Below are 25,416 nucleotides of genomic sequence, written 5' to 3'. Positions count from 1 at the left end.
GCTTAAAGGAGCAACGGTATTTGCCTGCAGGGTGGGATGACCCTGAGCTCAAGCCAGGGGGCTCCAGCCTGCAGACCGTGTGGGGAGATGCCGTAGCATGAAGATGGGTGAAACCAGTGTCAAGAGATAGGAAGGTGCCTTTCGAGCGCAGTGAAGCCAGTTCCTACCCCAGCCCAGTCACAGCTTGAACCCCAGGGATTGTCCACACCCAGTTTGGGTGTGGTTTAACCAGATACTTAGTGTCATCCCTGGGCAGTCAGTGCAGCAGAAGCACGAAGACCCTGAGGATTGAAGTCCCTGCCCTTAGACGACTTCTAGCCCCCACCCTCTTTCCCTCAAAGAAGGAATCCAGGCAAGAGAGCAGAGGCCCAGGGCAGGGGAGTGAAAGGGCCAATTTAATGAGAAACTACAAACTGAGACCAGCCATGATTCACAGTGACAGGAGGCCATGCAGTGGCAGTGCGAGACCAGGAGAGGGGTGGCAGCAGGATATAGCGGTCCACATGAGCAAGTTCACAGACAAACCATTCAGGAAATACAGTGTGGGCTCAGGCCCAGGGCAGGTGTCCACCAGGGCACTTCCGCCACTTGGGGCTGCTCCTTCCTTGTCCCCGGCCTGTCCCAGTCCAGTGCCACAGCTGCTCCTGCTGCAGTACCTGCTGTTGAAACAAGCACAGTGACAGCAAGTCATCCAGGGCCTAGGGCCCAGCATTTACTGGGAAGAGGATCCATGGAGAGTGCACTACAAATCTGAGTGTGCTTGCAAGGTAGCCCCTTCTCTCTGTCATCTCCAGTCCTAGTTGGGACACACCAGCCACTGGGCAAAGGTCTTACTGATATACAGCAAAGATATGGTATGGACAGATGGGTTAGACTCCTGGGCATTCCTTCTGGCCCTAGCAAAGATGGGGATCTGTAGAGGGGTGGCCAGAAAGGGAGCTGGGTGGGGGCCAAAGGCGAGTCCCTTCTTGGCAAGCTGGGGCCTAACCATTCACCCCATAACCTGCAGGTGTGCTGACCTCTCTGCCTTATCCCAGGGAACTCCTGGGGACTTGGACAGGGTGTTAAGAGTTCTAAGGGCCAAAGTCATCCTTCCAATCATCATGCCTCTGGCACCCCAGAAACAAAGCTAGGCCTTGGGACCCTGTCCTGCTTGGGTCCACTCCCCCACTCTCGGCCCAGGAGATCAGAAATAACTATGGCTACAGGTACAGCCCCACTGCAGGCCCCAGGTCTGCTCTGGCTGCTTTTGGTCTCAGGGAGAGTTAGGACCAAATCTATACTGTGTACAGAAATGGAGGAATGAGACCCCAGCAAGGAGACCATGCGAGGAGACCCTTCCCAGCTTCTCTTCCTGATCACAAACATCAAGCAAACCAGCAACACGCAGGCTCAGTGCTATCCCCATGCCACTTGCTGGCCCTTGGCCTCAAATCCAACAAAGTTTTTGCCGGAAGAGTCAGATGCTCAGGGAAGGGCAAGCCAAAGAGGACAAGACTTCCAGGGGACTGGTGGAATGGCTTCCATCCCCAAGTGGGAGCAGGGAAGCGAGCCACTGAGCGAGGGGAGCAAAAGCACAGAGGGCCAGACTGACAGCAGGGAGTCCAGTCCTGGCTCCGTTAACACAGGCGCTTGTACGTGTAGATGTAGGCTTTGCAGCTGGGGCACGTGTGCGTCACATCCTTGAAGTCGTTGATGAGGCAAGGGATCAAGCAGCAGCCCAGATCACACCTGAATCAGAGACAGGGAAGACGGGGAGGTCGTAAGAGAAGGCACTGAAGGCACGGGCCTACTCCAGCTGGGCCTACTCCAGCTCGGCAGCAGGTGGGCACAGCCCGCACCAGCCAAGTGCCCACACCACCTACCCCATGAAGCAGCAGAAGAAACCCAGCACGAAGTTCATCAGGCCAATCTCATAGGAGATCTTGGTGGTGATGGCCTGCTGGCAGTGGGGACACACTGTCTGTACAGGGGCGCCCTCGAAGATCTCTCCCTGCAGTACTGTCACTGTGGTGGCAGCCCCTGAAGGAACTAGGACTGTGGCAGTGTGGCCCCCAGGGCCAGGGTAGGGCCCCGGCGGGTAGGGCCCTGGCGGATAGTAGCCCATAGGTGGGTGGGGGCCTGGAGGAGGGTAGAAACCTGGAACGGCACAGAAGACAGAGTAAAGACGGGTTACAGCTTGATACCTGCGCCATGTGGCCCCCAGCACCCAGGACACAAGGGAGGCCTCCAGAACTGGGCCCTGGGCCCTGGGCCATTCTCCCAGCCCTGTGAGGACGAAAACAGAAAAGCTACTTGGCCCAGCCAGACGTGGCGGAGCTAGGAAGAAGGCCTAATTTCTCCTCAATCTCAGCTTGATGTGTTTGCCCCTTGCCTCTGATACGCAGGGGACCTCAACCACAGGAGGGAGAGCCTTGCCACTCACCAGCCCAGCCCTCTCGTGGTCACAGGGATCTTGGCCCCATCGGTGTCAGATCCTGCACTGAAATAACCAGGGACTGGCCCACCTCACCTGGGGCCACCCATTCAAGAGCCCTGGGCCTTTCTTTGGCCTGAGGAGTCCTGAAGAATGCTGGGTGAGCAGGAGCCCAGGCCTCCCCATGGATTCAGGACCCTGGCAGGGAGAGGCCCCCACAGCACCTTCGAGTCAGCACCTGCCACTGTGCCTGAGGGGCTTTCCCAGGAGCTAGCCCTCCTCCCGGCAGGGCCCAGGGTTCATGTGGCTTGCCCACAGTACCTGCACAGCAGTGCTTTACTCTAGGATACTCTCCCATGTTCTCTATCCACACAATCAGTGCCCCCCAGCCCTGAGAAAACACTGGGCAGGAAGACCACCTACCTGCAGCAAAGGCTGGATGGCAGCCCAGATAACATGCTGGATGCTGGACTGGGCAGGCCCCTGGGCTCCCCTTTCCTACTTACCTGGAGGCATGTAGGTGCCATCTGCATTCATATGCGGGGGGATGAAGCCAGGCTGAGGCATTGGGTGACCCGGTGGCTCATAGGGTGGGGGACCAATGTCTGCGGGGGGCATCGACATGCCCGGAGGGGGCTGCATCACAGCTGGGGAGGTGCGGCCTGGATAGAGAAGGGCAAGGAGAGGGAGCTCAGAGGGCAGTGGCTTCAGGGTCAGTGGGAGGGGTGCTCCAGGTACCAGCTTCTAGGAGCTGGGACAGGCAAGGGACAGGACCATCAGGAGCGCTGAACCCTACCTGGGGTAGGTGGGGCTCCACTCTTCTCTTCCAGAAGGGGGGCTGTGGGGCCTCCAGGATAAGGAGGGGGCGGCTCGTTGGACATCTTTGCTGCTTCTGGACCTGGAAGGAAAGCCGGGGACATCAGGCACGGGTCTGACAGTCCTCTGAGCCCCAGCAGCTCAGGTGGCCTTTCACTCCTCCACGTCAATCTCTGTGCTCTGGGTGGGGAACAGGGCTCATGGACTGGGGTGGATTCCTTCAATAGAGCAGTTTAAAGTCACTGGGCTCCCTCTAGGCCTTGGAGATGCCCCACCATCACCAAGGATAACCGGGCTCAGAGCCACCACCATCCACCATCATCCCTGCTTCCTGTGTCAAAGCCAGAAGGCAAGGGTGCCCTGCGATGACAGAAGCTGGTGAGGCAGACCCTCCCGCCCAGGGCAGCAGACTGCCTTGGTACCAGAGCACCGTGCTTGTGGGAGAGGATCTGGGAGACTTTTTACCTCAAATCCCAGGTACTCAGAAGGGAAAGTCAGGAGAGGCTCCTTCCGCTGCCGGCCTGAGCAGACACGCAGGGCTCTGGGAGCTGTTCTGGGGGAGAATCACAGGCAGAGCCTCAGCACTAGGGCAAGAGCTGCAGCCACACACCCTACCACATTCAGCTGGCTCCCACCAGCACAGCAGCAACCCGCTTGTCCACCGACTCTTTAACTCTCCTTCCCCTCTCACAGCTGCAGGTCCTGTCCACTCCAGGCTCATACCAGCTCCCACAGACACGCACCCAATGCAGGAAGAAAGGAGAACAGGCGTTCTCCCCACCCCAGCAGCTCTTAGAGCCAGCTGCATACAAGGGACCCCTGCCCCCCCCCCATTTTTGTGGAGGATGGGGTGGGAAGGAAGATGCAGAGTGAAACACTTCCCTCATCTCTTTCCCTCCCAAGGCTCACTGAGCACCTGCTGTTGGGCCCTGGGGCAGAAGCAGGAAACCACGGGGCCTTCCTGCTTTGGGTCAGCATCCTGTCTCCCTTAGCAAGGCACTTCCTTTCCCTCTATTCAGCATAGAAGGTTAGAAATTAGTAGCATTTTGAGGTGAAGCTCAGTTAATATTTTTAACAAAATAATATGAACTAGAAAAAATTCTCAACAGTACAAAGAGACACACAGTGGCAGCAGCTCTCCCAGTGCAGCTCTGTCCAAGAACCCTGCCAGCGGGAAGTTTAGAACCCCACCAGGGCAGAAGGAGCCTGGAGTCAGTAAGTTTATTAAAGGTCACAGATCAATGGCAGGGCCCAAGAGACCAAGTCCAAGCAACAACAACAAAAAAAAGATAAACTGGGTATCAGTAAAATTAAAAACTTGGGCTTTGGGGCACCTGGGTGGCTCAGCTGGTTGAGCATCTGCCTTCAGCTCAGGTCATGATCCCAGGATCCTAGGATGAACCCACATTGGGTTCCCTGCTGAGCAGGGAGACTGCTTCCTCTCCCTCTGCTCTCTTGCTCACTCTCTATCAAATAAATAAAATCTTTAAAACAAACAACAACAACAAAAACTTGGGCTTCAAAGGGCACCATCAAGAAAGTGGAAAGACAGCTCACAGAACAACAGAAAAAATTTTTTTCAGATCTGCTAAAAGACTTGTATTTAAAATATCTATATGAAGAACTCTAGCTCATTAACAAAAAGACAACCCAATTAAAAAGCAGCAAAGATCTGAATACACATTTCTCCAAAGATAAAAACAAATGCTCAATAAGCACCTGAAAAGCTGAACACTTAGCCTAAAGGAAATGCAAATCAAAACTACAATGAGGCACCAGCACAAGAATGGCTACAGTGAGAAAGGAACCAGTATTATGCAGAGAAACTGGAGTCCTCACACTGCTGGGGGCTGGGGCGCGTGTGAAATGGCGCAACGGCCGTCCCGTGGTAGCACACAGTTACCACATGACGCAGTCATTCCACTCCTAGGTGCGCACCCAAGAGAACTGAAAACCACACAAGAATTTGTACATGAATGTTCACAGCGTCATTATTCACAGTAGCCAAAAAGTGTAAACAACTGAGGTGTCCAACCACTGGCAAATAGATAAACTCTAGCTGTGCGCCTCCAGTGGACACGTACCCAGCCGTGACAAGGAATGAGCTTGCTACGGCCCGGATGAACCTGGAAAGCATGACGCTCGGTGAGAGAGACCAGACACGGTGCGACTCCTTCCACGAGGCGCCCAGAACAGACAAATGCAGAGACAGAAAGCATACTCGTGGTTGTCATGGGCCTGGGGGGTGGGGGCGAACAGAGAGTGATGAATACGGGGTTTCCTTCTAGCGTGGTGAAAATGTGGCAAAACTGGCTATAATGATGGTTGCACAGTTCTGTGAATATATTAAAAACCAGCGAATTGCACACTTTAAATGAGAAAATCATATGGTAGATAATTATATGTCAATAAAACTTATTAAAAAACAATAAAATTGCCCAATCTCGCCACCTTAATGCAGCTAGTCTCCCTGCATGTCCCTGCCCGTCTGTATGCAGTCACGTATATTTTTATACACTTGCTGTTTTGACGGTTTTAACATCATGTCCTATATATTTTGTCCATCTTGCAAGACCCCATGACCATCAATTTTAATATTCCCTAAAATGGGCCCATCACTTTTTACCTGACCAGCCATTATTAAGGCATTTAGAATGCTACTTGTTACTGTCATAAAAAACAGGGAAAGCCTCTGGCTAATGCTCTTTCCCTTTCTTGGATCATTTTCTTTGGTTAAACTTGCCAGAAGTGAAATTATTAGGTCAAAGGGTATAACCATTTTGTGCCGTTGGGAAGGATGGCGGCAATTTACAGTACAAACTTTGGACACTACTGTTGTATCACTAATTTGTAACATTAAAGTGACACTCGGTTACTTATTTCTTTGGCCACCATGAAGCAGAATATCTTCCCGAGTGCTTGTATATATTATGACCTGCTCTTCTGAGTTGCTACTTAAAATAATCCTTCAAAGACATGGAAGCCAAGAAAGATGGGACTTACCAAGGTCATGTGGCATATGAGGTAGAGCTGAGTCTAGGGCTCTGCATGACTTTCCCACCCACCCCTGCCCACAGATGAATTTCAATTGTGCATGATCAAGAAAGGGAAGCCACAGAGCCCCTAAGGGCATCACACAAAGTCCCCTTCCAGGCAGGACTGGCTGTGTGTGCTGGGCCTGGAGATCCTTGCCAGTCCACCAGGCGCCCTCCTGATGGCAGAAAGAGAGGCTTGTCGTGCTTCATATCCCACCGAGTGTCTTAAATGTGGGCCAGCACCTGTCACCAACTCCTACGCTTCCAGCATCTGGGATGCCGCTGGCTGGCACCACTATCTCACAGCCCCAGCTCACCAGGAATCCGGCCAGGAAGAAAAGGTGCACTGCGCTTGGTGAGTCACTGGAGCATTTTCCGGTGCTAGGAGAGAGGAATTAGCCTGGGTCCTCCCGGTCCCTCTGTGTCCAGAGGACACACAACACTTGCGCCACCCTCTAACCTTTTCATCAACATCACATCTAGCTCCATAGTTTCCTAGAGCACATGATTCTACTTCTGGAATTCTGCCATCATAATGATGGTACAAGCCTGGCACACAGGACAAAGCCGTTCCATGGTATCCACCCAACTCTGAGCCACCCTCTGTACCAGGGGCAGGCACTGCTGTGCACCACATGGATGCCACCCACTGACTGGACCACCACTCTCTTCCACACTGTCCCTCGGCCAGCATGGCTGTTGCTCCTCTGTCTCCCCTCCCCTCCCCTCCACACCCACCCTCCAGCTACCTTCTGGAGCTGTCAACTGTGGCAGAGACTGGGGGCAGGACCTTCAGTATGAAGGAGAGAGACTGGGGCACCAGGGTGGCTCAGTTGGCTGGGCGTCGGCCTTCAGCTCAGGTCATGATCCCAGGGTCCTGGGATCAAGCCCCATGTCTTCGGGCTCCCTGCTCAGCAGGGTGTCTGCTTTTCTGTCTGCCTCTCCCCCCAGTTTGTGCTCTCTCTTGCTCACTCTCTCAAATAAAATCTTAGAAAAGAAAATGAAGGAGAGGGGTTTCTAAAGAATGAATTGTGAACTTTCCTGGAATTCAACTCCCAGTGCCTCCCAATATAAAAACAGGCATGCCACAAAACTATGTTGTCTAAGGTGCAACAAAAACTGTAAAAATGCTATGATCTTAAAAAAAAAAAAAAATCACACGTCAGGGCACCTGGGTGGCTCGGTTGGTGAGGCGTCTGCCTTCAGCTCAGGTCATAATCCCAGGGTTCTGGGATCGAGTACTGCACCGGGCTCCCTGCTCAGCGGGGAGTCTGCTTCTCCCTCTGCCTGCTGCTTCCCCTGCTGTGTCCTCTCTCTCTCAAATAAATAAAATCTTAAAAATTAAAAAATCACATGTCCAAAAGCAAAACGGTTTTCCAGTAAAAATGTACACTGCTCAAATTACGCTACAGATGCCAGTGTGGACTCTTAGATCCCACCCTGGCAACTTTGACGTTGCGCTGGCGCTGGAGCGTCGGTTACTGGAGGCTACGGAAGGGGCTGCAAGACCCAAGCCCCCGAGGTCTGCAGTTCCCCACAGAGAAGAGGGAGGCCTATAGTCCTGGGAGCTCAGTGAAGGCAGCATGCAAGCCCCAGAAACCCAAAACAGGCCTCTCAGCCTCCCGTTCCGACCTCTTAGATATGAACTGTGAAGAAACAGAATTGCCTGAAAACCCTCCCAAGTCTATCGCACGGAACAGGGGCTACCCTGGGGCCCAGAGGACTGTAGGCTCTGTACATCGCTCTGCACCCTCTGGATTCCGTGGATGAAAAGGTGTTGCCACTGCTGGTTCTCAGAACTGGAGATCCAGCTGACCGCTCAGCAGCTGGCCAGCCAACGAGGTGCTGACCCCAGCGGCACAGAGGTGTGAGGGCGCAGAGAGGGGGCACCCAGAACAGCAGGGCGTGGGCTCCATTCCACACGGAAGCAGAGGTGCTCTCAGTGAGCCGCAGCACATTACACAAGATTGGTTTTTTAAAAGATTTTATTGAAGAGGGAGAGCACAGAGGGAGAAGCAGACTCCCCGCTGAGCAGAGAGCCCGACACAGGTGCTCGATCCCAGGACCCCAAGATCACAACCCAAGCTGAAGGCAGATGCCCAACCGACTGAGCCACCCAGGTGCCCCAAGAAGGAAGAATCGTAAATGAAGTTCTCTTAGACACTGACCCCATGCAGGCCATGAGGGCAGTGTGTTCCAGGGACATGGATCTTCCATGCCTCACAGGACTGCAGAAGTCCAAGAGATGGTACTGAGTATGCACTAGAGAAGCAGTAATCCTGACACCCCAGGGTGCTTGCTACAGGTGCTCAGCTGTCCTCCTCAGCCCTTCGGGGCAGCCCTACCAACATCTCTCCACTTTAGAGGCGAACACAGCTCACGTCACACCCAGGGTCACACGGCCTCACAGTCAGCATTTTAGGTGTTTTCATCGGTTTCTCTTTGAGCTTTAAATTCCCGTTTACCAGTTTTTCAGCACAGTTTTGGGGATGCTGAGGAATTTCCCACTTAGTCCTGGATAAAAGTGACATGCCACTGGCCCAGTGCCAATGGCTCCTACTTTAGAAGCCACTGGCCCTTGGGAGACAGCTGCTTTCCAGAGGTTGGAAGTCTAGGTTGAAACTAAGCAGTATTTGGAAATGTGTGCAGAGCAGAGGGTAGAGTACTAGATGACAGAGATCAGTGTCCCCTTGAGTGCATTTTCAGGATGAGGCTAGCCTGCCAGTCATGGTCCTAACCCTTGCCAGGGCAGGGAGTCAGCATGGGCCAGGTGGCTGATAAATTAGAAGGCTCGAGATTCTTGAGAAGGTGCTGTGGCGTCCAAAAGATACCCTGTGCCTGCAGCCTCTCCATGCTGTTAATACTGGCCTGTTTCCAGGAGATCAGCAAGAAAACCCTTAGGATGGAAAGGGCCATAGCCTGCCATAGGGAACAGTAAGGCCCCAGGGGTCTGGGGACAGACTTAGGGGAGCCCCAGCAGCGGTGGTGGTATGCCCAGGAGAGAGTGTCTTGAGTGGTCTCTGGCAAGAGAGAGGTAAGGGCAGGCCTGCACATGCTCCTTAGCCCTCTGGGAGACAATGGGGCCGCCTGAGGCCCAATCTGGCCCCTGCGCCCATAACAAACACAGCCTAGCAACCACATAGTTTTATGTAGAATGGAATTATCAAGTCCCCCTAAAACGAGATGAAGCCTGTCTTCACATCTGTCTGTGGACCCACTGTTGCGAGCTCATCTCACTTTCCCAAGAACGGCAGATGCTGGGGCCGCTGGGGGCAGGACACAGTTGTGCCAGACATAGAGCCAGGCCCTTTTCCACAAAGCCGCCCACAGCTCGCCTCCTTTGCCCACCTGCTGGACCAGCAGGCCCTGGAGCCTGGCGCTGCTCGGCACTCAGTGCAGGTCCACTGCAGAATAGAAACTTCTACTCTGCACCTCAGTGTTGGAAACCCGGTCCCACCCTCAGCCATGTCACAGAGAACAAGGCCTCACGCCCAAGGAACACCCCTTGCTTCCCCTCTGATAAACTGGTGGGAAAGCTGAGTTTCCCCAGATGTGAGGAAGGAAATGATGTCCTGAGGTGCCTGCTATGGGTTTTAGGGTTTGGGGCCATGAAACAAGCAAAACTGCCTTATGTCCCACCCCTCCTCCCATCCCACCCAGCCCAGGCCCTGTCTGCACCCAACACAATAGTCTAAGTAGCTACTGAGGACGAGAGCTCCAAGGACAGAACACAATGTTCCAATGTGGGGTCAGGAAGGCAAGAACCCACCCCCTTCTCCCATTCACAGAAGGGTAGGGATTTGCTCCATGTCCGTTGTCAGTTAATGGGAAAACACAGGGCACACATGGAGAGTGTGGCGCTCTGGAGTCAGACAGCCCTGGGCTTCAAGCCGGTGGCCTTGGGAGAGTCATGGACCCTCCCTGAGCTTCAGTCTTCCTGGGACTAGAACCCCTGCCTCCTGGCCAGGCTGAGTGCAGAGCAGTGACGACACGTGCCCAGTACCTGGCAGACTCACTGTGTAGGGGAGCAGAGCACTTTCAGGTCCAAACACAGGTCTACTGGGGGGATGACAAGGCTCTGGAATTAGACAGTGGTGATGCCAGCACAGCTCTTCAAACATACTAAAGCCACTGAACTGTGCACTTTAAAACGGTGGATTATATGGCATGTGAATTATAATTACATCCCCCCAAAAGCAGAACCCACCCAAGTGTGGACAGTTCTGTGTGTGTGTGTATGGTTATAAATGAGAGATGGGGAAGAAACACCGCAGACCAAGGTCATTGTCTCTGGGGTTGAAAGTCTGGCAGCCAAAGGTCAAGAGAGGTGAGGCTTTCTATCATTACACAGACTTACACATATTTTAAACAAAAAGGTATCTGTGTGTTATTTGCATAACTAAAATTTTGAAAAGAAGACAATTTTAGGACAGAGCTGTGATGGGCAGCTTCTATCCCTGGTGAGAGAGAGAAGGCTTGGAGTCTCCATCTGGTGCACCGAGCTCAGCAGCTCTCCTCTGGGTCCCCCCACATCCCAGAGAGGAATTCAAAGCAAAGACTTCGGGGCCCTGGGAAAGGCCCTGGCATTCTGCTCAGCTCCCAACTACTCATCATTCATTGCAGAGAGCTGCTGTTGATCCAAAGCTGGGCCAGCTGGCAGCAGCCTACAGTGGCCCAGGCAGGCTGCCCATGGGAGCGGGGAGGGCCTGGGTGCAGGCCAGCAGGAGATATTCCTCCCCGGCTGCAACCACAGCTGTAAACCCATTCCTGCAGTCTGAACGGTCCTGCACACCGCCAAGGGATACCCACCCTGCCCCCACGGTCTCCGCTGCACCACACAGGACCTGCCAGGGACACATACCGACACTCTCTTTTTGGAGGAAGCTCACACCAGGAGGGCAGGGAGGGACGTTCTGATGCTAAGCCTCATCTGTACACGAGTGGGCGCTCCTGGAGGACTGAGAAGGGCACCAGGGGACCAGGCAGAGGTGGAGGCACAGGGCAGTGAGGGCAGTGCTTGGAAAGAGGACTTTCTCACACGAATCTGCTAGAGCAGCAGCTCCCAGTGTTTTGGGTCTCGCGACGCCTTTACACTTCATTACTGAGTATTCTAAAAAGGGTTTGTTTTTGTGGGTTCTATCTATCAATACCATATTAGAAATAAAAGATAAGGACTTTTTAAAAGTATTATTAATTCATTAAGAAACATCAAAAAACTCATTACATGTCAGCATGAATAGTTAAAATAACTACCTTCCAAAACAACTGTAATAATGAGACAGCTGGCATTGTTTTCCATTTCTGCAACCCTTTTTAATTTCTGGCTTACGGGAAGTCTGCTGGATTCTCCTGTCTGCTCCTCCACCCAGTATGTTGTGCTACGTTGTTTTGGTTGAAGTACGTGAAGAAAACCCAGCTTCCCAAAGATAAGCAGCTGGAAATGGGAGAGGCATTTGAAGAGTCTCTTCAGGTACGTAACTGTGGACATTCTTCCATACCACACCCAAACCTGACCGGGGTAGTGTCTCAAAGGTTAGCTGCGATATGGAATCTGAATGCTTAATGAATTCTTTCTCCTGTTACGTTACAGTTCATCGGTCTACCCTGCATTTCGAATGGCTTTTACACATGCATGGTTTCTAACAGCACGCACGGGTCATCCGGAAAACATCGGTTCACAATATGAGCCCCTATTATGAAGACAGAACAGTGCCGATGTGTCTTACATAATATTCCCCCCACTCAAATCACATGGCTAGTATCACCACCAATCTCATCAGAAAAGTCTTTAACTATTGGGAAGCTGTCAAGCTCACAGTGGCAGATACAAGTTTTCCAAAATTCTAACTTTCACTTGAAAATTCAAATTTTATCATTGGCCACAAGTAGATTAACCAATTTATCACTGGTGACATTTACAAAAACAAAGGTCAGCTGTTTTCCCTGAAGTAGTGGGTTCACTGTCCATTTTCAAGAGAATGTCCACTAAATCCCCAAGTGTGAATAACCACAGTTTGTGTGTCAGTTGTTCAAGTAAACCTGGAGCTCCATGAGATAGCTAGTTCAGCTCACAATTCAAACCACTGTGCATGTGCTTTCCCTGAGGCATCGGTCATACCCCATGTGTGCGTGATGGAAGTCTCATGTTTCATCACACAGAATAGTAGAGATGTGCACTCGAGGGTCAAGATGATTTAATACAGTAAGTCGTTTTTACTGTTTTTTAAAAAACGAGACCTGTGGGTGTGGTGAGCATCATCCTAACAACGACGAGCCCAGGTTGGTGCCTCTGCCTTGAGTCAGACAGCAGTTCACTCCTCGCTGCTTCTGCGCCACAGATGTGGAGGCCAACACCGTGAGAACGGCACTCTTTCCACATCTTAGCATTGCCATAAAGAGTCCTAACCTTCAGCCCCCTGGAAGACCCCAGGAAACGGCACCTGTCACCTTTCCGGTACTGCTGTGCTAGAGGAAGCCCCGCAGACCACGAGGGGCTCGGCTGCCACAGAGACCCAGAGCGGCCCACCCTGTTGAGCCTCTGAGCCTGCTGCTCCTGCACCGCAGCCCCACCCAGGCTGCGGCGTGCCTGGCCTGAAAGGAAGCAGTGGACCAGCTCAGACCCGGCTCACCACTTTGTAGCCGTGTGACCTCGCTGAGCCTCAGATTTCCTCATCTGTAACCAGGGGTAATCATGCCTACCTCCAGGGGTGGGAGCAAGGTTTAGAATAAACTGTGTGCAAAATACCCAGAGGAGCGGCTTCGGACCCAGCACACAAGAACACGGAACAATGGCACTTGCTAATACCGCCATTTATTGTGAACAACTTCCAACACGAAGGAAAACAAAACAGGCACCAAGGCCTCTGCCACGGCAGCTTCTGCCCCCACAACTGTGGGGGCCCTGGTGTGTGCTCCTCACAGAATCCAGGGGGACTTGGAATCAAAACCCACCTGAGTGGCCCAGCCCAGGAGAGTTCATCCGTGACACAGCCAAGCTAAGGCCACCTGCTCTGTGGGACTCCTGAAGAGATACTAGCAATCCTTCTAAGGGGCCATCTCTGCTTTCCAGCAACCTCACAGGCAGTAATGGCCCAGCAGGGGCACTCTGCCCGGAGACTCTGGATGTCTACCTGAGACCCTGGCGGCAGGGTTCTGGCCAGGCAGCAGCAACTGCAGGATCACCTTTCCTGGTGCCCCTCTCCAAAGGAACTCACCTTCCCAGCAGCCATAGTGGCTAGGATGCCAGCTGGCCTCAGGGGGGCTCCTCAGTCCCCAGGATGCAGGTTCCAGGTGTCTGGCCAGAAGCAGGACTTCGGGATTTGTTGGGGAACCTGAAAAACAGCTTTCTACATTGCCTCCAGCCTCCCATATGCTGAACAACAGATAGGCACCCACTGGTCAAGAAGGGTTGGAGGCCCAGAGTAAAAGCCAAACGACCTCTTGGGTCCTCTCGGCCACCCAGAGGAGGGGGGAAGCAGAGCCCACTTGGCCCCTGCTCAGTCCCTTCACAGGAGGTCTGGCCCACAGGTGACTGCATCATCTGTACCCCACCTGCCCACCCCAGGGGCCATGTGAGAACGGACACACAGATGTGCAGAAGCCATGTAAGGACCAGGCAACACAAGGTGTCGCTGACTGGGGGACTTAGTTGCCAGGGATGGCCAATGACTCCCTGGGCAACACCACGTACTGTCCTGTTCTCCCAAGTCCCCAGGGGCAGGTTTAAGAACAGTCCGTGTGGTGGCCACTTCACAGAGGCCCTTGGAGGGTGGGACAGTGCGTCTTCTGGGAATAACCGCCTGTCTCTTCATGATGGTAGTTGTGTAGCATGGCAGGAAGTGAGAGGACGGTCCCTGCCTTCCAGAACCTTAAAATCAAGTGGGGGAAGACAGGTATTAAATCAGCACACCAAAAATGCCAAACATAATGACAAAGTGTGACCGGTGGTGTGCAAAAAAGTCAAGGGGACTCTGAAAGCACAGGAAAACTGGACATGATCTGGGGATCAGGGAATGTCTCTCCAAGCAAGCCAGGAGGAGGTGGAGTTAATGAGACCATCAGGCCAAGGACGGGATCTGAAGAGCGGCTGGATGGTGAGTCAAAGACTGAAGGAAGGAGGCTGCCCCCGAGAGCGGGTATGAGGGTGATCAGGTCACAGACTGGAGCCCATGTTCAAGCTTCCCAACTGCTTCAGAGGCACCCGGCCACAAGGGCTGCTCCGCCAGAGCACATAGACTGTGGACCCCCACAGGGAACCTGGGCCAAAAGGCAGGATGAGGATCACAGGCCAGGAAGCCCACAGCCCCCCACAGCAGTGCCCCAGCACTCCTCTTTCCCAGCCCACTCACCTGAGTGGTGCCCCCTTCCCCAACCACTCAGTCTTCAGACACAAAGCCGTCAACTTCCTTTCTTGATGACCAGCAATAAAGTTTGAGAATACAGGGTTCATGGGCATCCTGCCCACCATGACAGACTGTATGACCCTGGACGAGTTACTGAATTTCTCTGAACCTCAGTTTCCCTACCTGGAGCACCACACTCTGTTTTTATTCAGGACAACAGGGTCTTGACTAAGACACTCCCAGCCCTTCCTGCAGTCACCTGTGACCACATGACTAAGCTCTGGCCAGTGAGTCATAAGCAGAGTGCTGTAAGGACTCATAAGAAGGTGTCCTCCTGCCCTCCTGTCTGCTGCCTGGAATACGGATGTGACAGCTCCCGCAGCCATGCTTGACCATGAGGTGACCTTGGACATGGAAGCCATACTGAGGACAGCAGAAGGTGCCCAGGCCCCGGCAGAACCACGGAGACACCATGCCAGAACCAAAGGGACCACTTCCCATATCTTCTATGTGAGAAGGAAAGAGACTTATTTTAGTTGGTAACTTTGGGCTTCCTAGTAAATACAGCCAAACCTAACTCCAGTAATCAAAGAGAAAACGGAAACGCTAGTTTTCCAGTAATTCTCAACCATACTATAGCCAAAATTTACTTGTGATTGCTAAATTTCCAAATTATTAACAAAGAAGGAATGTGAGCATCATTAGAAATATGCAGTGCAGTTAGGCTGAAGGTATGTCAACAAGTGGTCCACAACTGAAAGGCTCCTATTACAGACTTCCCACTGACTTGGCTTTCTCTAGCTGACGCTGCTGCCTCCACACGGGTTCGCTGAGCAGGCCCTTGGAGTGCCAAGTTCCAGCCCTGGAGGGCCTGGGAAATCCTGCCTGCGGTCCATTTTCCATTGTTCTTACTGATGGGAGGCAGGACGGAAGAGGCAATCCCTCCCTCAGATAGCATCACTGGTGGCTATGAACCGTTTATTTTTACACGTGAAGACGGGCTTATCTGATGCCATGGGAATTCTAAATACTTCAAAACAAGCTAAAGTTAAGACACAGAAAGGACCAGAAAGCAGATCTGGTTTTCTCATCTGCCTCTCTCATCCCACCCCGCCTGCATGCTCCTCCCTGATCGGTATTAGGGCTCCAAGAAGCTACTACACCAGCCCAAGCCCATGGCCCCTAGAGGAGGCTTGAGCCCTGGGTTCACAGCGCAAGCTGACAGGACAGAATCCTCACCTGCAGGTGCCCAGGCGCTCGATCCCACGCCAGCCATCTGGCTCCCCAGCTTTCCAGAGGCGTGATGAAGCCTAAGCAGGGTTGTGTGTGAAGACCACACAGCTCAGAGCCTGTCACACAGTGTTCAATAAACACAAATTCTTGCTTGTATCACTGCTATTTATGGAGCCGCAAGCAGAGCATGAGAAAGGAAGCATACAATTTAAAAAGAGAGAGAAAATACACTGGTTGCTCTTAGAAACAAAATCAAAAGGCAGACAGGACTCAAGGAATGGTTCTAAACTAAAAGGTAGTAAGATTTCTAGGAACTGTGATGATGACAACAATCATTATTGAACAATTTACATCATGCTGAATTCTTGTCAAAGTCCTGGCAAACCACTCTGATTGCACGAGTGTCAACAGCACCAGACCACAGCAGAGCAGGTCAGTACCGCTCCTCTGGAGGACAATTCTGCTGTCTGTACATTCTGTTTGACTCATTAATTCCATTTCGACACATCTGTCCTAGAGCGAAGTGGGCATGTGAGCAAAGATTCACAGGCAAATGTCTGCACGTACCCATGTCTGTGTTCCACCAAAGGGACTGGTTACCCATCTGGTTTACCTACATAATGTAATTGTATTCTAAAACCAGTATGTAGAGGGATCCTACTTTAAAAGTACATATTTACATACGTATTACACACCAGATGTTAATTGTTTTCTCTGGGTGTTAAGATTTTGGATCATCTGTTTATATACAAATACACATACAGAAGCTGTTATGTGTACTTTCTAGTTTTTCTAGGATGGGCAGCTCCTTGGTTCTTTCCGAAAAAAGGCTCATTATAATTGTGTTAAATTTATGTGTATTCCTTCTCAGTCCAGAAAGGTGCCTCTGACTATAATCTCTGGGAAAAGCAATAGTCCAAGAAGCAAACCCAGGGGCTGGCTATTTGCCAGTTTTCTCTCCGAAAGTGGGGTTACGGTCTTTATATTGGTGTCCTATCTGTCTGGTAGCACGAGTCCACTCTCTAAACCAGGCTGCCTCACAGTACTCCAGTAACATTGAGGGTCTAGATCTGTAAAGCTGGAACATAAAGACCATCCAAGGTAGTTCTAGCCTCGGAGACCCTGCCTGGACAGCCAGCATGAAGTCACTTGGCAGAGGAGGGCAGGTAAGAAAAGCCCAGCAGACACACATGAAACAGAGACTGACCAGGCAACGGAGCTGTGCCCGGGGCAGGGCCGCTGGCTGGGGCAGCTGCTGGGAGTGAAGCCCAGGCCTCCAAGCTGTGGTCCAACACCTCCTCTGCCTTCAGAAGTGCCTTCCAGAGCTGGACACAGGAGGAAGAAGTGCAGACAGGAGGAGAATGAGCAGCAGAGGGAGGAAAACAGATACAGCTGCAGCCACTAGAGAAGAAACAAGTCATCTGCACCTGTTGGGCAGACAGGGCTTGGGAACTGAAAGCCCAACTAATTTTAGAAGCAGGATAAGTCTAAAAAAACCATCACTTAGGCAATCAAAATGAAGCCCTGAAAAGAAAAAAATCCTTAACCTTTGCCTCCACTGAGCTGACCCAAAGCAGTCTTTGACTCGACTCCATTTTAATCAGTTATCTGAGATCAAGATACACCATTCTGACCCAGGTAAAAGCACGAGGCCCTACGTGCAACCAAGCCACTTGACCACTATGGTCATGGACACCCAGTTGGAAGAATCTTATTTCAGACTCAAACCCTGTAGCACCATTGCTGGCCCAGGAGGGGAGCTCAGCCAACATCCGGGCCTGGTCCAACGGTGAAGAAGTATCTGTACATCATTTACATCCTTCATGTTACAGGGCGTCCTCCCAGTCAGTTTAAACAAAAAACAGCTGGATGGAGAACAGGAGTTGCAGCAACCTCACTGGTGCCAGCATGACAGGCTTCTAAAAGTCACCTGGATGGCATCAGCCAAAAGAAAAAAGCCAAAACCAGGAGACATGTCGCAGATTAGTCACTGTTCCTGAGCCCACTGCAGTGGCTGGATGTTGCCATAGACAACACAGTCAGAAGCTGCAGGACCAACAGAAAAAACCTGAGATGAGAGAACATTCCGGGGCTATGCTCTCCAGTGGAAGCGTCCTGGTGGCCGGGGGCACTCAGACAAGCTGTGCCACCGAGCACGTGGGGCCGGCGTCTGTGACCACAACATCAAGTCCAAGAAAGGGAAGAGTGGGAACAGAAGTGCTCTGGGACATACGAGTGAGGAACAAATCAATCAGTAGCTTACATTACATTGCACAACGCAGTATATGGAAGTTTAAATTCCTGTCACTATAAATGGACATCTGACCCAGAGAGTTTACTCATGCCAGCTGGGACAGAAGAACTATTTTGGATCTTCTCCTTGGGAAAACGGGAGCTCAAGGTATATCTGGGGTTGCCTTATTTATGGCCACGTGCAATTTCTCCATGATTCATACACTTAGAGACCACCTTTCCGGCAGAAATGTCATTAGAGATCACGAAGTCCGCAGTCTCAGCTGACATTCATGACTCTTCAAACATTTACTGAACCCCCAGCAGAGGCAGGGTGCTGGAGACGGCGGTGGGCAAGACAAGCGGCACCCACCCCCTGGCTGCTCTCTGACAGAAGCCAGGCCCAGCTGCTCGGGGAGGAACCCTGACTCATGCCCCAGGCGCACTAGACGCACCCGGTCTCGGCTCTGTCTCTTTTCTCACACGTTCTCCGAACTATACTCAAGCAGGATCTCACACTCCCAACAAAGGGCTTTGCATACTGGAATTCCACCGCATGAATTTACGTGGATTTCACTGTGGCCAGAACAAAACAAGAGAAACAACTGAAGTGAGCCTACCAGCCCCTGGCTTTTCCCTTGGTGAGGGCAGGGCTTGGGAGGGGAATGGAACTCAGGGGCCCAGTTCCAGCCCACCTCTGAGCTCACAGGCAACTCAAAAGACTTTACAGGGCAGGTGGACCATGAGGTGTCTGCTCTACCAGCTGACTTTAGACCCTAGCCACTGAATGTTCACTTGGGAACTCAACTGTATTCTCCTGTGCTCGGGGGAGCACCAGAGCACATGTATTTTCTGCTCCCCACCCTTCAGGCCTTCACCAGCCTTCCCAAAGCCAGGACAGCTGAAACGCAGGCACAGGACGCAATTTCATTCAACACATAAAAACCCAGCCCACGCTCTGAGCCAGGCACTACTTAGGCCCTGAAGGGGGGGAAAAACCTATCTTAATGGAGCTTACATCTGCGAGGGGTTTGGGGGCGAGGGGTTAGAACACAGAAAGAGGTGAAGTATATAGTCTGTCAGACAGTGACGCATGCCATGGAGGAACGATGAGCAGGGAAGGGAGTGCTGCAGGGATGCCATTTTCAACAGGGAGGGTTTCTCAGAATGAGGATCATTAGGGCCAAGATGGGACAGGCCATGTGCACAGCTGGGGAAAGAAGATCCAGGCAGAAAAAGTGCAGAGGCCTGGAGTGTGCCTGCACAACCCTGGGGGCTGGGAGCTGGGGGCTGGGTGGCATGGGTGCAAGGAGAGTGGGAGGAGCTAAGGGAAGAGGGGCTGGCTCTTGAGGGGAGGGAGGCCAGATCCTCAGGCCACTAAAGGATGTCCACTTTACTCCAAGTGAGATGGCTCAGGAAATCAGACTGTCCTGTTGTCCCTCGGCTCTCCACTTCCTGCACTATGCCTCGAGTACTAATGTGGGCCCCAAAGTCCTGATACCAATAGGCGGCTGCTAGAGCTGGGGAACCGTCAGTTCTCAGGCCCCACCTCCATCAGGCATGGTTTCTTCTTCGGCAGTTTGACTTGGGCCACAGAGAATTGGGTCATGCCATGGACCATACGCTCTCCAGATAAAGGAGGTAAATGCACACAGAACTATACGTGTAACCTGAGCCTGACTACACAGGGACAGAGACTGAGGCCTAAGCCTCAGACAGTATAGAATGCCCCAGAGCCCAAGAGCTGACAAGTGGTAACAGGGGACCTTCTCGCCTGGAGCAGTACAGAATTCTTCCAGGCCTAGGAAAAGCCAGTTTTATTCAGCAGAGCCATCACTATCCAAGTTTATTTTTTTCTTTCTTTCAAGTGACTACCTGTTTGAAAAGCCTTCAGATTCCTGACTCCTTAATTCAGCCAACATTTCATGGGCCCCTCTATGCGGGGCACTCACTTTGTGGCCCCTGCCCTCAAGGAGCTAGGAAGCCAGCTCACACGTAAGAAGAATTTACGAAAGATACTCAGCAAAACCAAAACAAGAGCCCATGACAGCAGGTGCTTCAGGTGAGAGAAGGGGCGTCTGTGGGTCAAGGCGCTGGGGAGGCTTCAGGTACACCGGGTGGGCCCTGCAGGAAGGAGGGCAGGGATTCCTGGTCTGGGACAATAGAGTCACTGTGAGCAGAGGGGAAACAGAACACTGTGGTCAGGGGCGCCTGGGTGGCACAGCGGTTAAGCGTCTGCCTTCGGCTCAGGGCGTGATCCCGGCGTTATGGGATTGAGCCCCCACATCAGGCTCCTCTGCTATGAGCCTGCTTCTTCCTCTCCCGCTCCCCCTGCTTGTGTCCTCTCTTGCTGGCTGTCTCTATCTCTGTCAAATAAATAAATAAAATCTTTAAAAAAAAAAAAAAAAGAACACTGTGGTCAAGGGCCCAGCCTCCCCAAGCCAGACTGGCAGCTCCTGGAGGGCAGGGATGGGGTTTGGGGCCAGTGTCTCCATAGCGCCAAGCAGCACATCAAACACTGGCTGTCTGGGTAGATAAGTAATGCAACCTGGCTGGTACTCTGGGGAGGAGCTCTTCCCCATCCCATAGACCCTGTGCCATTAGCAGTACACCAGGCACTAAGATGGATGTCTGAGAGGTGTTCCAGACTTTTCTCTGGCCGTTAAACCTTGACCTGTCAGCAAGTCCTGCCAATGCCATGGTTCAAAAAGGTCTCAGATCCACTCTCATCTATTGCTCAAGGTTTAAGGGCCAAAGTCTAGACTTGGCCCATGTTCCAGATCTCTCTACTATACTCTACTGCAGCCACCCAGACGGTAATCCACTCTTCTCCAAACAAACCAAACCCCACCCCTACCAAAGAACCTTCCACGGACCCTTCCTCCACCTCCACACACCTCCCCCCTGCGCTCCAAGCCCTGCCTTTCCAGCAAACCCTAGCCTTCCCCATGACTCCCTCCACACCTCACTCATCTCCCACCCAGAGAATACTGGTGGGGGGGGGTAGGTCTCCCACTTGTGTCCCTGCAGGCCCTGCTTAGCCCCTGGCACAAGTGCGTTGAAAAAGCGAGTCCATGAGGGTTGGAGTTAGCTTAACTAGGCTTCCCATGCTGTTTCCTGCCCAAATGCCCACCACCCACAGCCAGCGGGGCAAAACACAACCTTAGCAGAGATGGAGTCCCTGGCTTCTGGATGAAAGTGCCTGGTTTATGGCCAAATCCAGAAAGAAGACCCTCTTTTAAAGTCACAGTCAACTCCATTGAGCACTTCTCACGATGGGGCTGGCACAGCCCACATTTTCCTCCGCCTCACTCTCTCCAGCCCTGCTGTGCCCATATCTGGCAATCTTCAGTAAGTCACTAACTCTGGCTGTTTTCTCCGCCGCAAGACCAATGCCTGTGTGGCCCCCGGCTGCTTCAAGGACCCCCAAGGACGAAGCCCAGGTGAGGGTGGGCCCGCAGCACTTCCTAAGAGCAGCCCCTGCAAACACAACTGCCTTCACCGCTGCGTCCCCAGCTTGTAAGACTTGCTCTTAATGTTGCTTAGAACCGGGACAGGTTTCACCTCCTCCCATAACAGTAAGGATTGGAATTCTCAAACCCCATCCCAGGACACCCCTCCCGCCTTCTACCTACTTCTGCCTTCCTCTGTTTCTCCTTCAAGGGAAAACACAGACACTGGAATAGAACCGAATTCAGACTGAACCAACACTTACGGAACACATTACGTATCCAGCACATCCCGTTGTTACTGGACCTTCATGACAACTCCTTGTGGTGAGATCGATGGTGCAGGGTCACCCAGGGGCCAGACCACAAAGGAGCTCAAAGCACCCACAGATCAGAAGCACCAAAAAGATGATGAACAAACGTTTTCTGGAAAATGGATCCGACATTACCAAACACATCACGACCATTTTTATGGAAACAATCAGAATGTCACTGGACTTTCTTACCCTGCGCTTCGTGGTTTTATGCTGGTTTTACCTCATCTAACATTAGGGGATCCTAATCTTTCCACATGAGCGGATACAGGTCTTCATCTCACCTGGGTGTTGCTTTTCACCTATCATAGATGTAGCAAGTGAGGCTCTGGGAGGGCAAACGCCTTGCCACACAGCTTGGAAGCGACAGAAGTGCCTCCAACATGGTCTGAGTCTAGACAGTATTGGTCCCAGGACCTCACCTTTATCACCAGAACCTGGTAACTCACAGAGCAGAACAGGTGCTTGGTCTGCAGGCTCAACAGCGACCAGACCTGCATCTCCCCGGGTGGGCTGCCGTCTCAGGGGGAAGAGGCTTTGCCACAGGCCCAGGCCAAGCGCCCCCTCTCCTCTGTCGCACAAATTGTGATGCAGCCTCTACCACCTCCTGGGGAGACATGCCTGGGAGAGTCCTGACTGCAGAGATGAGGAGCCAGAAACCCTCTGTGGGGTTCTAGAAACTGGCACATTCCCATTCTGTACACTCCACTTCCAAGTCCCTTTGTGGAGGCCTAATAAACCTTGTGGCACTCCTGCGAGCCTGGCTCTCCTCCCCACGAAGGGCCAACGTTATCTGCAGAGCTCCCCCAGCGTGCTGCCTTCTCACCAGCATGACAGCTTTACTTCATAGAAGGACAGAGATGTCAGTATAAGGTGCCATTATTCTAACTACCACGTTCCCCTGTGTCTTCCATGAATAAACAGATGTGCATGCCCGTTGAGTAGTGTTGCTGAAGCTGGAGATGAATTTCTACAGGACCTGTCTCCTCTCCCTCTCAGACAACTGAACCGTATTAAGGGTTGGTGTTTGTGCCTACAGAACACAGTACCTGAGGGGCGCCTGGGTGGCACAGCGGTTAAGCGTCTGCCTTCGGCTCAGGGCGTGATCCCGGCGTTATGGGATCGAGCCCCCACATCAGGCTCCTCTGCTATGAGCCTGCTTCTTCCTCACCCACTCCCCCTGCTTGTGTTCCCTCTCTCTGGCTGTCTCTATCTCTGTCAAATGAATAAATAAAATCTTTAAAAAAAAAAAAAAAAAGAACACAGTACCTGAGCCCAAGGGACTCAAAGCTGGGCTATGCAGCCCTGTTCCCTGGAGCTTGAGAAAACAAACCGAACTAGCAGGTTCAAACCAGGCAAACTTAAACTGTGAATAGCAGCAACAGAGTATGCAGGCTGACAACTTACATCATTTACTGTCAACGTGACCTGCTGGGGCAATCTGACTACTAGGATACATTTCATTAGCACCCCCCAAAACATTTTTGTTCCCTGAAGTATTACTGCACATCACACATTCCATGCTTCTGCTCTTAGTGATTTTAGAGCCATGACCTACTGTTTTCAAATCTCTGTAAGAACACATGTAAAGTTCCTTCCTGCTTCCAAAGGCCTGACCTACGGAAAAACCTCCAAACTCGTCCAGCTCCTCAGGACAGGAGACAGAGATGACCCTTCAACACCCAGTGTTCTACTGGTTAAAAAACAATACGCAAAAATTCTAAGACTCTACTTAATTATAGGCACGTTTAATTATTTGGGAGGGAAATAGACAGATGTCTACACTTTGACACACGTAAACAAGATGAACTGCTGATCGTGAGGTTTGAGACAAAATACAATAAAATGTTGCACATTCTAGATGGTGGTCTATAGATATTTGAGTCTAAAGTTTCTTCAACTTTTATGGATGTTTAAAATTCTTTATAATTAAATGTGGGGCTGTGGACAAGGCAGAGTTCGCACACCTCTCCCCACCCAACTCTTAAGTCAGCCCCGAGGTAAGAAACAAAGTGCCAAGGAGAGAGGTCACACTTGCCTAGGCAGTGCCTGCCCAGCAGCAGGCCCCAGTGTACATAAAAACTAGAATAAATGCTACGCCCCAGGACCTCCAACCTCCTCACTTCAGGATAAAGGCTCTCAACCCCAAATGTGACTAAGAATTATCTGGGGAGCTTATTAAATACAGTCCTGGCCACATCCCATAACTGCTGAATCAGAACGTGGGGGGGGGGGCAGCTGCCCAGGAATCAGCCCTTTTAGCAAAGGCCCTGGTGATTCTGAGGCAGAGGATCTGAGATCCACACTGGAGACATTCCGAGCCGCTAGCTCCTTACCTGACACCTGTTGAGAAGCCTCCTGGGAACATTTGCAGAAAAACAGAAACGCACACCTACCACAAGTGCCCAAAGCCAGGATCGAAGACGCCATGGGTTCAACTACACCAAGGTCCTCGACCGCTGGAAGCTGGGCCCGAAGCCAGGCCAGGTCACTGCCTCCCCGCCAGCCCCGGCGCGTGCGGGCCGAGTGCGGGCGCAGAGATTTACAGACGTCGGCCAGCTGGGACCGGCGGGGGAGGGAGAGGCGCGCGGGCCCCTCGGGCCTGCCAAGGTCAACGAGGAGCTCTGCAGGGGCTCCTCTGTCCCTGGGACCCTCCTCCCGACCCCCATTCCTCGAGGAAACCAGCCGCCGCGGGAAGCAGGAGAAGCTATTTCCCCACCCTTCCTTACAGGGATGTGGAAGGTGTGATAAGCGGGACCCGGAGGAGCGGGCCGGCAACCCCCAAGGTACTGACCCCGGCGCCCGCCAGGGCCTGGCCAAACTGTAACCGCAGCCCCGCGGGTGGCCAGCCAACCCAGCGACGGTGCGACGTCAAAACCCCGAGGGCCGCTCTGGATCGCATCAGTGCCCGGGGAGGAGGCGACAGACTCGCTGCGCCGCCCCCGGGGACCCTTTACCTCGGGAGGCCGGGCGCCCGAGGCTGAATGAACGCCGAGACAGGCCGGGGTCCAGACGCTGGGAGGACAAGACCCTCGGCCCCGCGGGGCTTTGCGCGCACACCGCCCCCCCCGCCCGCTCAAAGGCCTCTGGGAGATGTAGTCAGTCCGTGCGCCTAAGGCGCGCTCCACGGGTCGGGGAGACCACAGTGCCCGACATGCACCGCGCAGACGCCGCAGGCGGGGGCTGGGGGCTCAGCGGTCCGAGGTCATCCCCCTCCCCACCGAGGGCTGCGCGCGCCCAGCCCTGCTCCCGGGGGGCTCCGCCGGAAACTGTCTCCAGTGGCCCAGGCGACTCACCGTCCCCGCGGCACCCGCGGCGGCCACAGCTGCAGGAACAGCCGCCTCCGCAGCTCGCCGTCGCGCGTCTGTCTGAAGGAGGCGGGTAAGCTTTGGAGCAGGGCGAGGGGCGGAGCCATGAGGTCAGCGCTGGGGCGGGGCTTCGGGCTACACGTGACGGTCCCTGGTGACGTCACGGGGAGCGGAGGCACTTCGGCGAAGACAGGACACGTGGGAGGAGGGCCTGGGACGGTTTTGCCCTGCGAAAGAGTGGCGTGAGGTAAGGGGAAGAACCTAGTTAGCG

At 52.9% G+C, this 25,416-nt stretch overlaps 2 protein-coding genes and 1 long non-coding RNA gene across 13 annotated transcripts in view; 2 read left to right on the top strand and 1 right to left on the bottom strand.

The window, feature by feature from the left end:
- Window positions 1–373: 373 nt before the first annotated feature.
- CDIP1 (cell death inducing p53 target 1) lies at window positions 374–25,244 on the bottom strand. 11 transcript variants are annotated; one of them, XM_019805274.2, is made up of 7 exons: window positions 25,134–25,241; window positions 13,482–13,598; window positions 3,698–3,785; window positions 3,213–3,314; window positions 2,923–3,078; window positions 1,866–2,139; window positions 374–1,731 (listed from the first exon to the last, which is right to left on the bottom strand). In XM_019805274.2, the coding sequence occupies exons 4-7, from the start codon at window positions 3,295–3,297 to the stop codon at window positions 1,620–1,622; spliced, it is 627 nt and encodes a 208-aa protein (XP_019660833.1). In that variant the 5' UTR covers window positions 3,298–3,314; window positions 3,698–3,785; window positions 13,482–13,598; window positions 25,134–25,241; the 3' UTR covers window positions 374–1,619. The 11 variants fall into 11 exon arrangements, with proteins under 11 accessions (XP_019660833.1, XP_034526349.1, XP_019660834.1 ...); XM_034670458.1 differs by having other exon boundaries at window positions 3,698–3,780; XM_019805275.2 differs by lacking the exon at window positions 13,482–13,598 and adding an exon at window positions 21,790–21,949 and having other exon boundaries at window positions 25,134–25,223.
- Window positions 11,669–21,870, top strand: LOC117804180. Its single transcript, XR_004628512.1, has 3 exons — window positions 11,669–11,737; window positions 19,943–20,136; window positions 21,738–21,870. It is a non-coding gene; the product is annotated as an uncharacterized LOC117804180 (long non-coding RNA).
- Window positions 25,245–25,258: 14 nt separating the features above from the next.
- Window positions 25,259–25,416, top strand: part of C10H16orf96 (chromosome 10 C16orf96 homolog) — a 43,937-nt gene continuing 43,779 nt past the window's right edge. The window contains exon 1 of the mRNA XM_019805251.2: window positions 25,259–25,392. The gene's annotated coding sequence lies outside the window, so the exon portion shown is untranslated. The remainder of the gene's footprint in view (window positions 25,393–25,416) is intronic.

This window comes from Ailuropoda melanoleuca, chromosome 10 (genome assembly GCF_002007445.2).
Source record: "Ailuropoda melanoleuca isolate Jingjing chromosome 10, ASM200744v2, whole genome shotgun sequence".
NCBI classification, from domain to species: Eukaryota; Metazoa; Chordata; class Mammalia; order Carnivora; family Ursidae; genus Ailuropoda; species Ailuropoda melanoleuca.
The sequence above is the reverse complement of the archived record's forward strand: the minus strand, read 5'-3'. Positions and strand labels throughout refer to the sequence as shown.

What these genes read in the sequence shown, in the direction of transcription:
- CDIP1 (XM_011231532.3), bottom strand. Translation starts at nt 3,297, where the DNA reads ATGTCCAACGAGCCGCCCCCTCCTTATCCTGGAGGCCCCACAGCCCCC. An exon ending in TGGAGCCCCACCTACCCCAG is followed by an intron (nt 3,079 to 3,212) that starts GTAGGGTTCAGC and finishes TTCTCTATCCAG; the next exon opens with GCCGCACCTCCCCAGCTGTG. An exon ending in TGGCACCTACATGCCTCCAG is followed by an intron (nt 2,140 to 2,922) that starts GTAAGTAGGAAA and finishes GTGCCGTTCCAG; the next exon opens with GTTTCTACCCTCCTCCAGGC.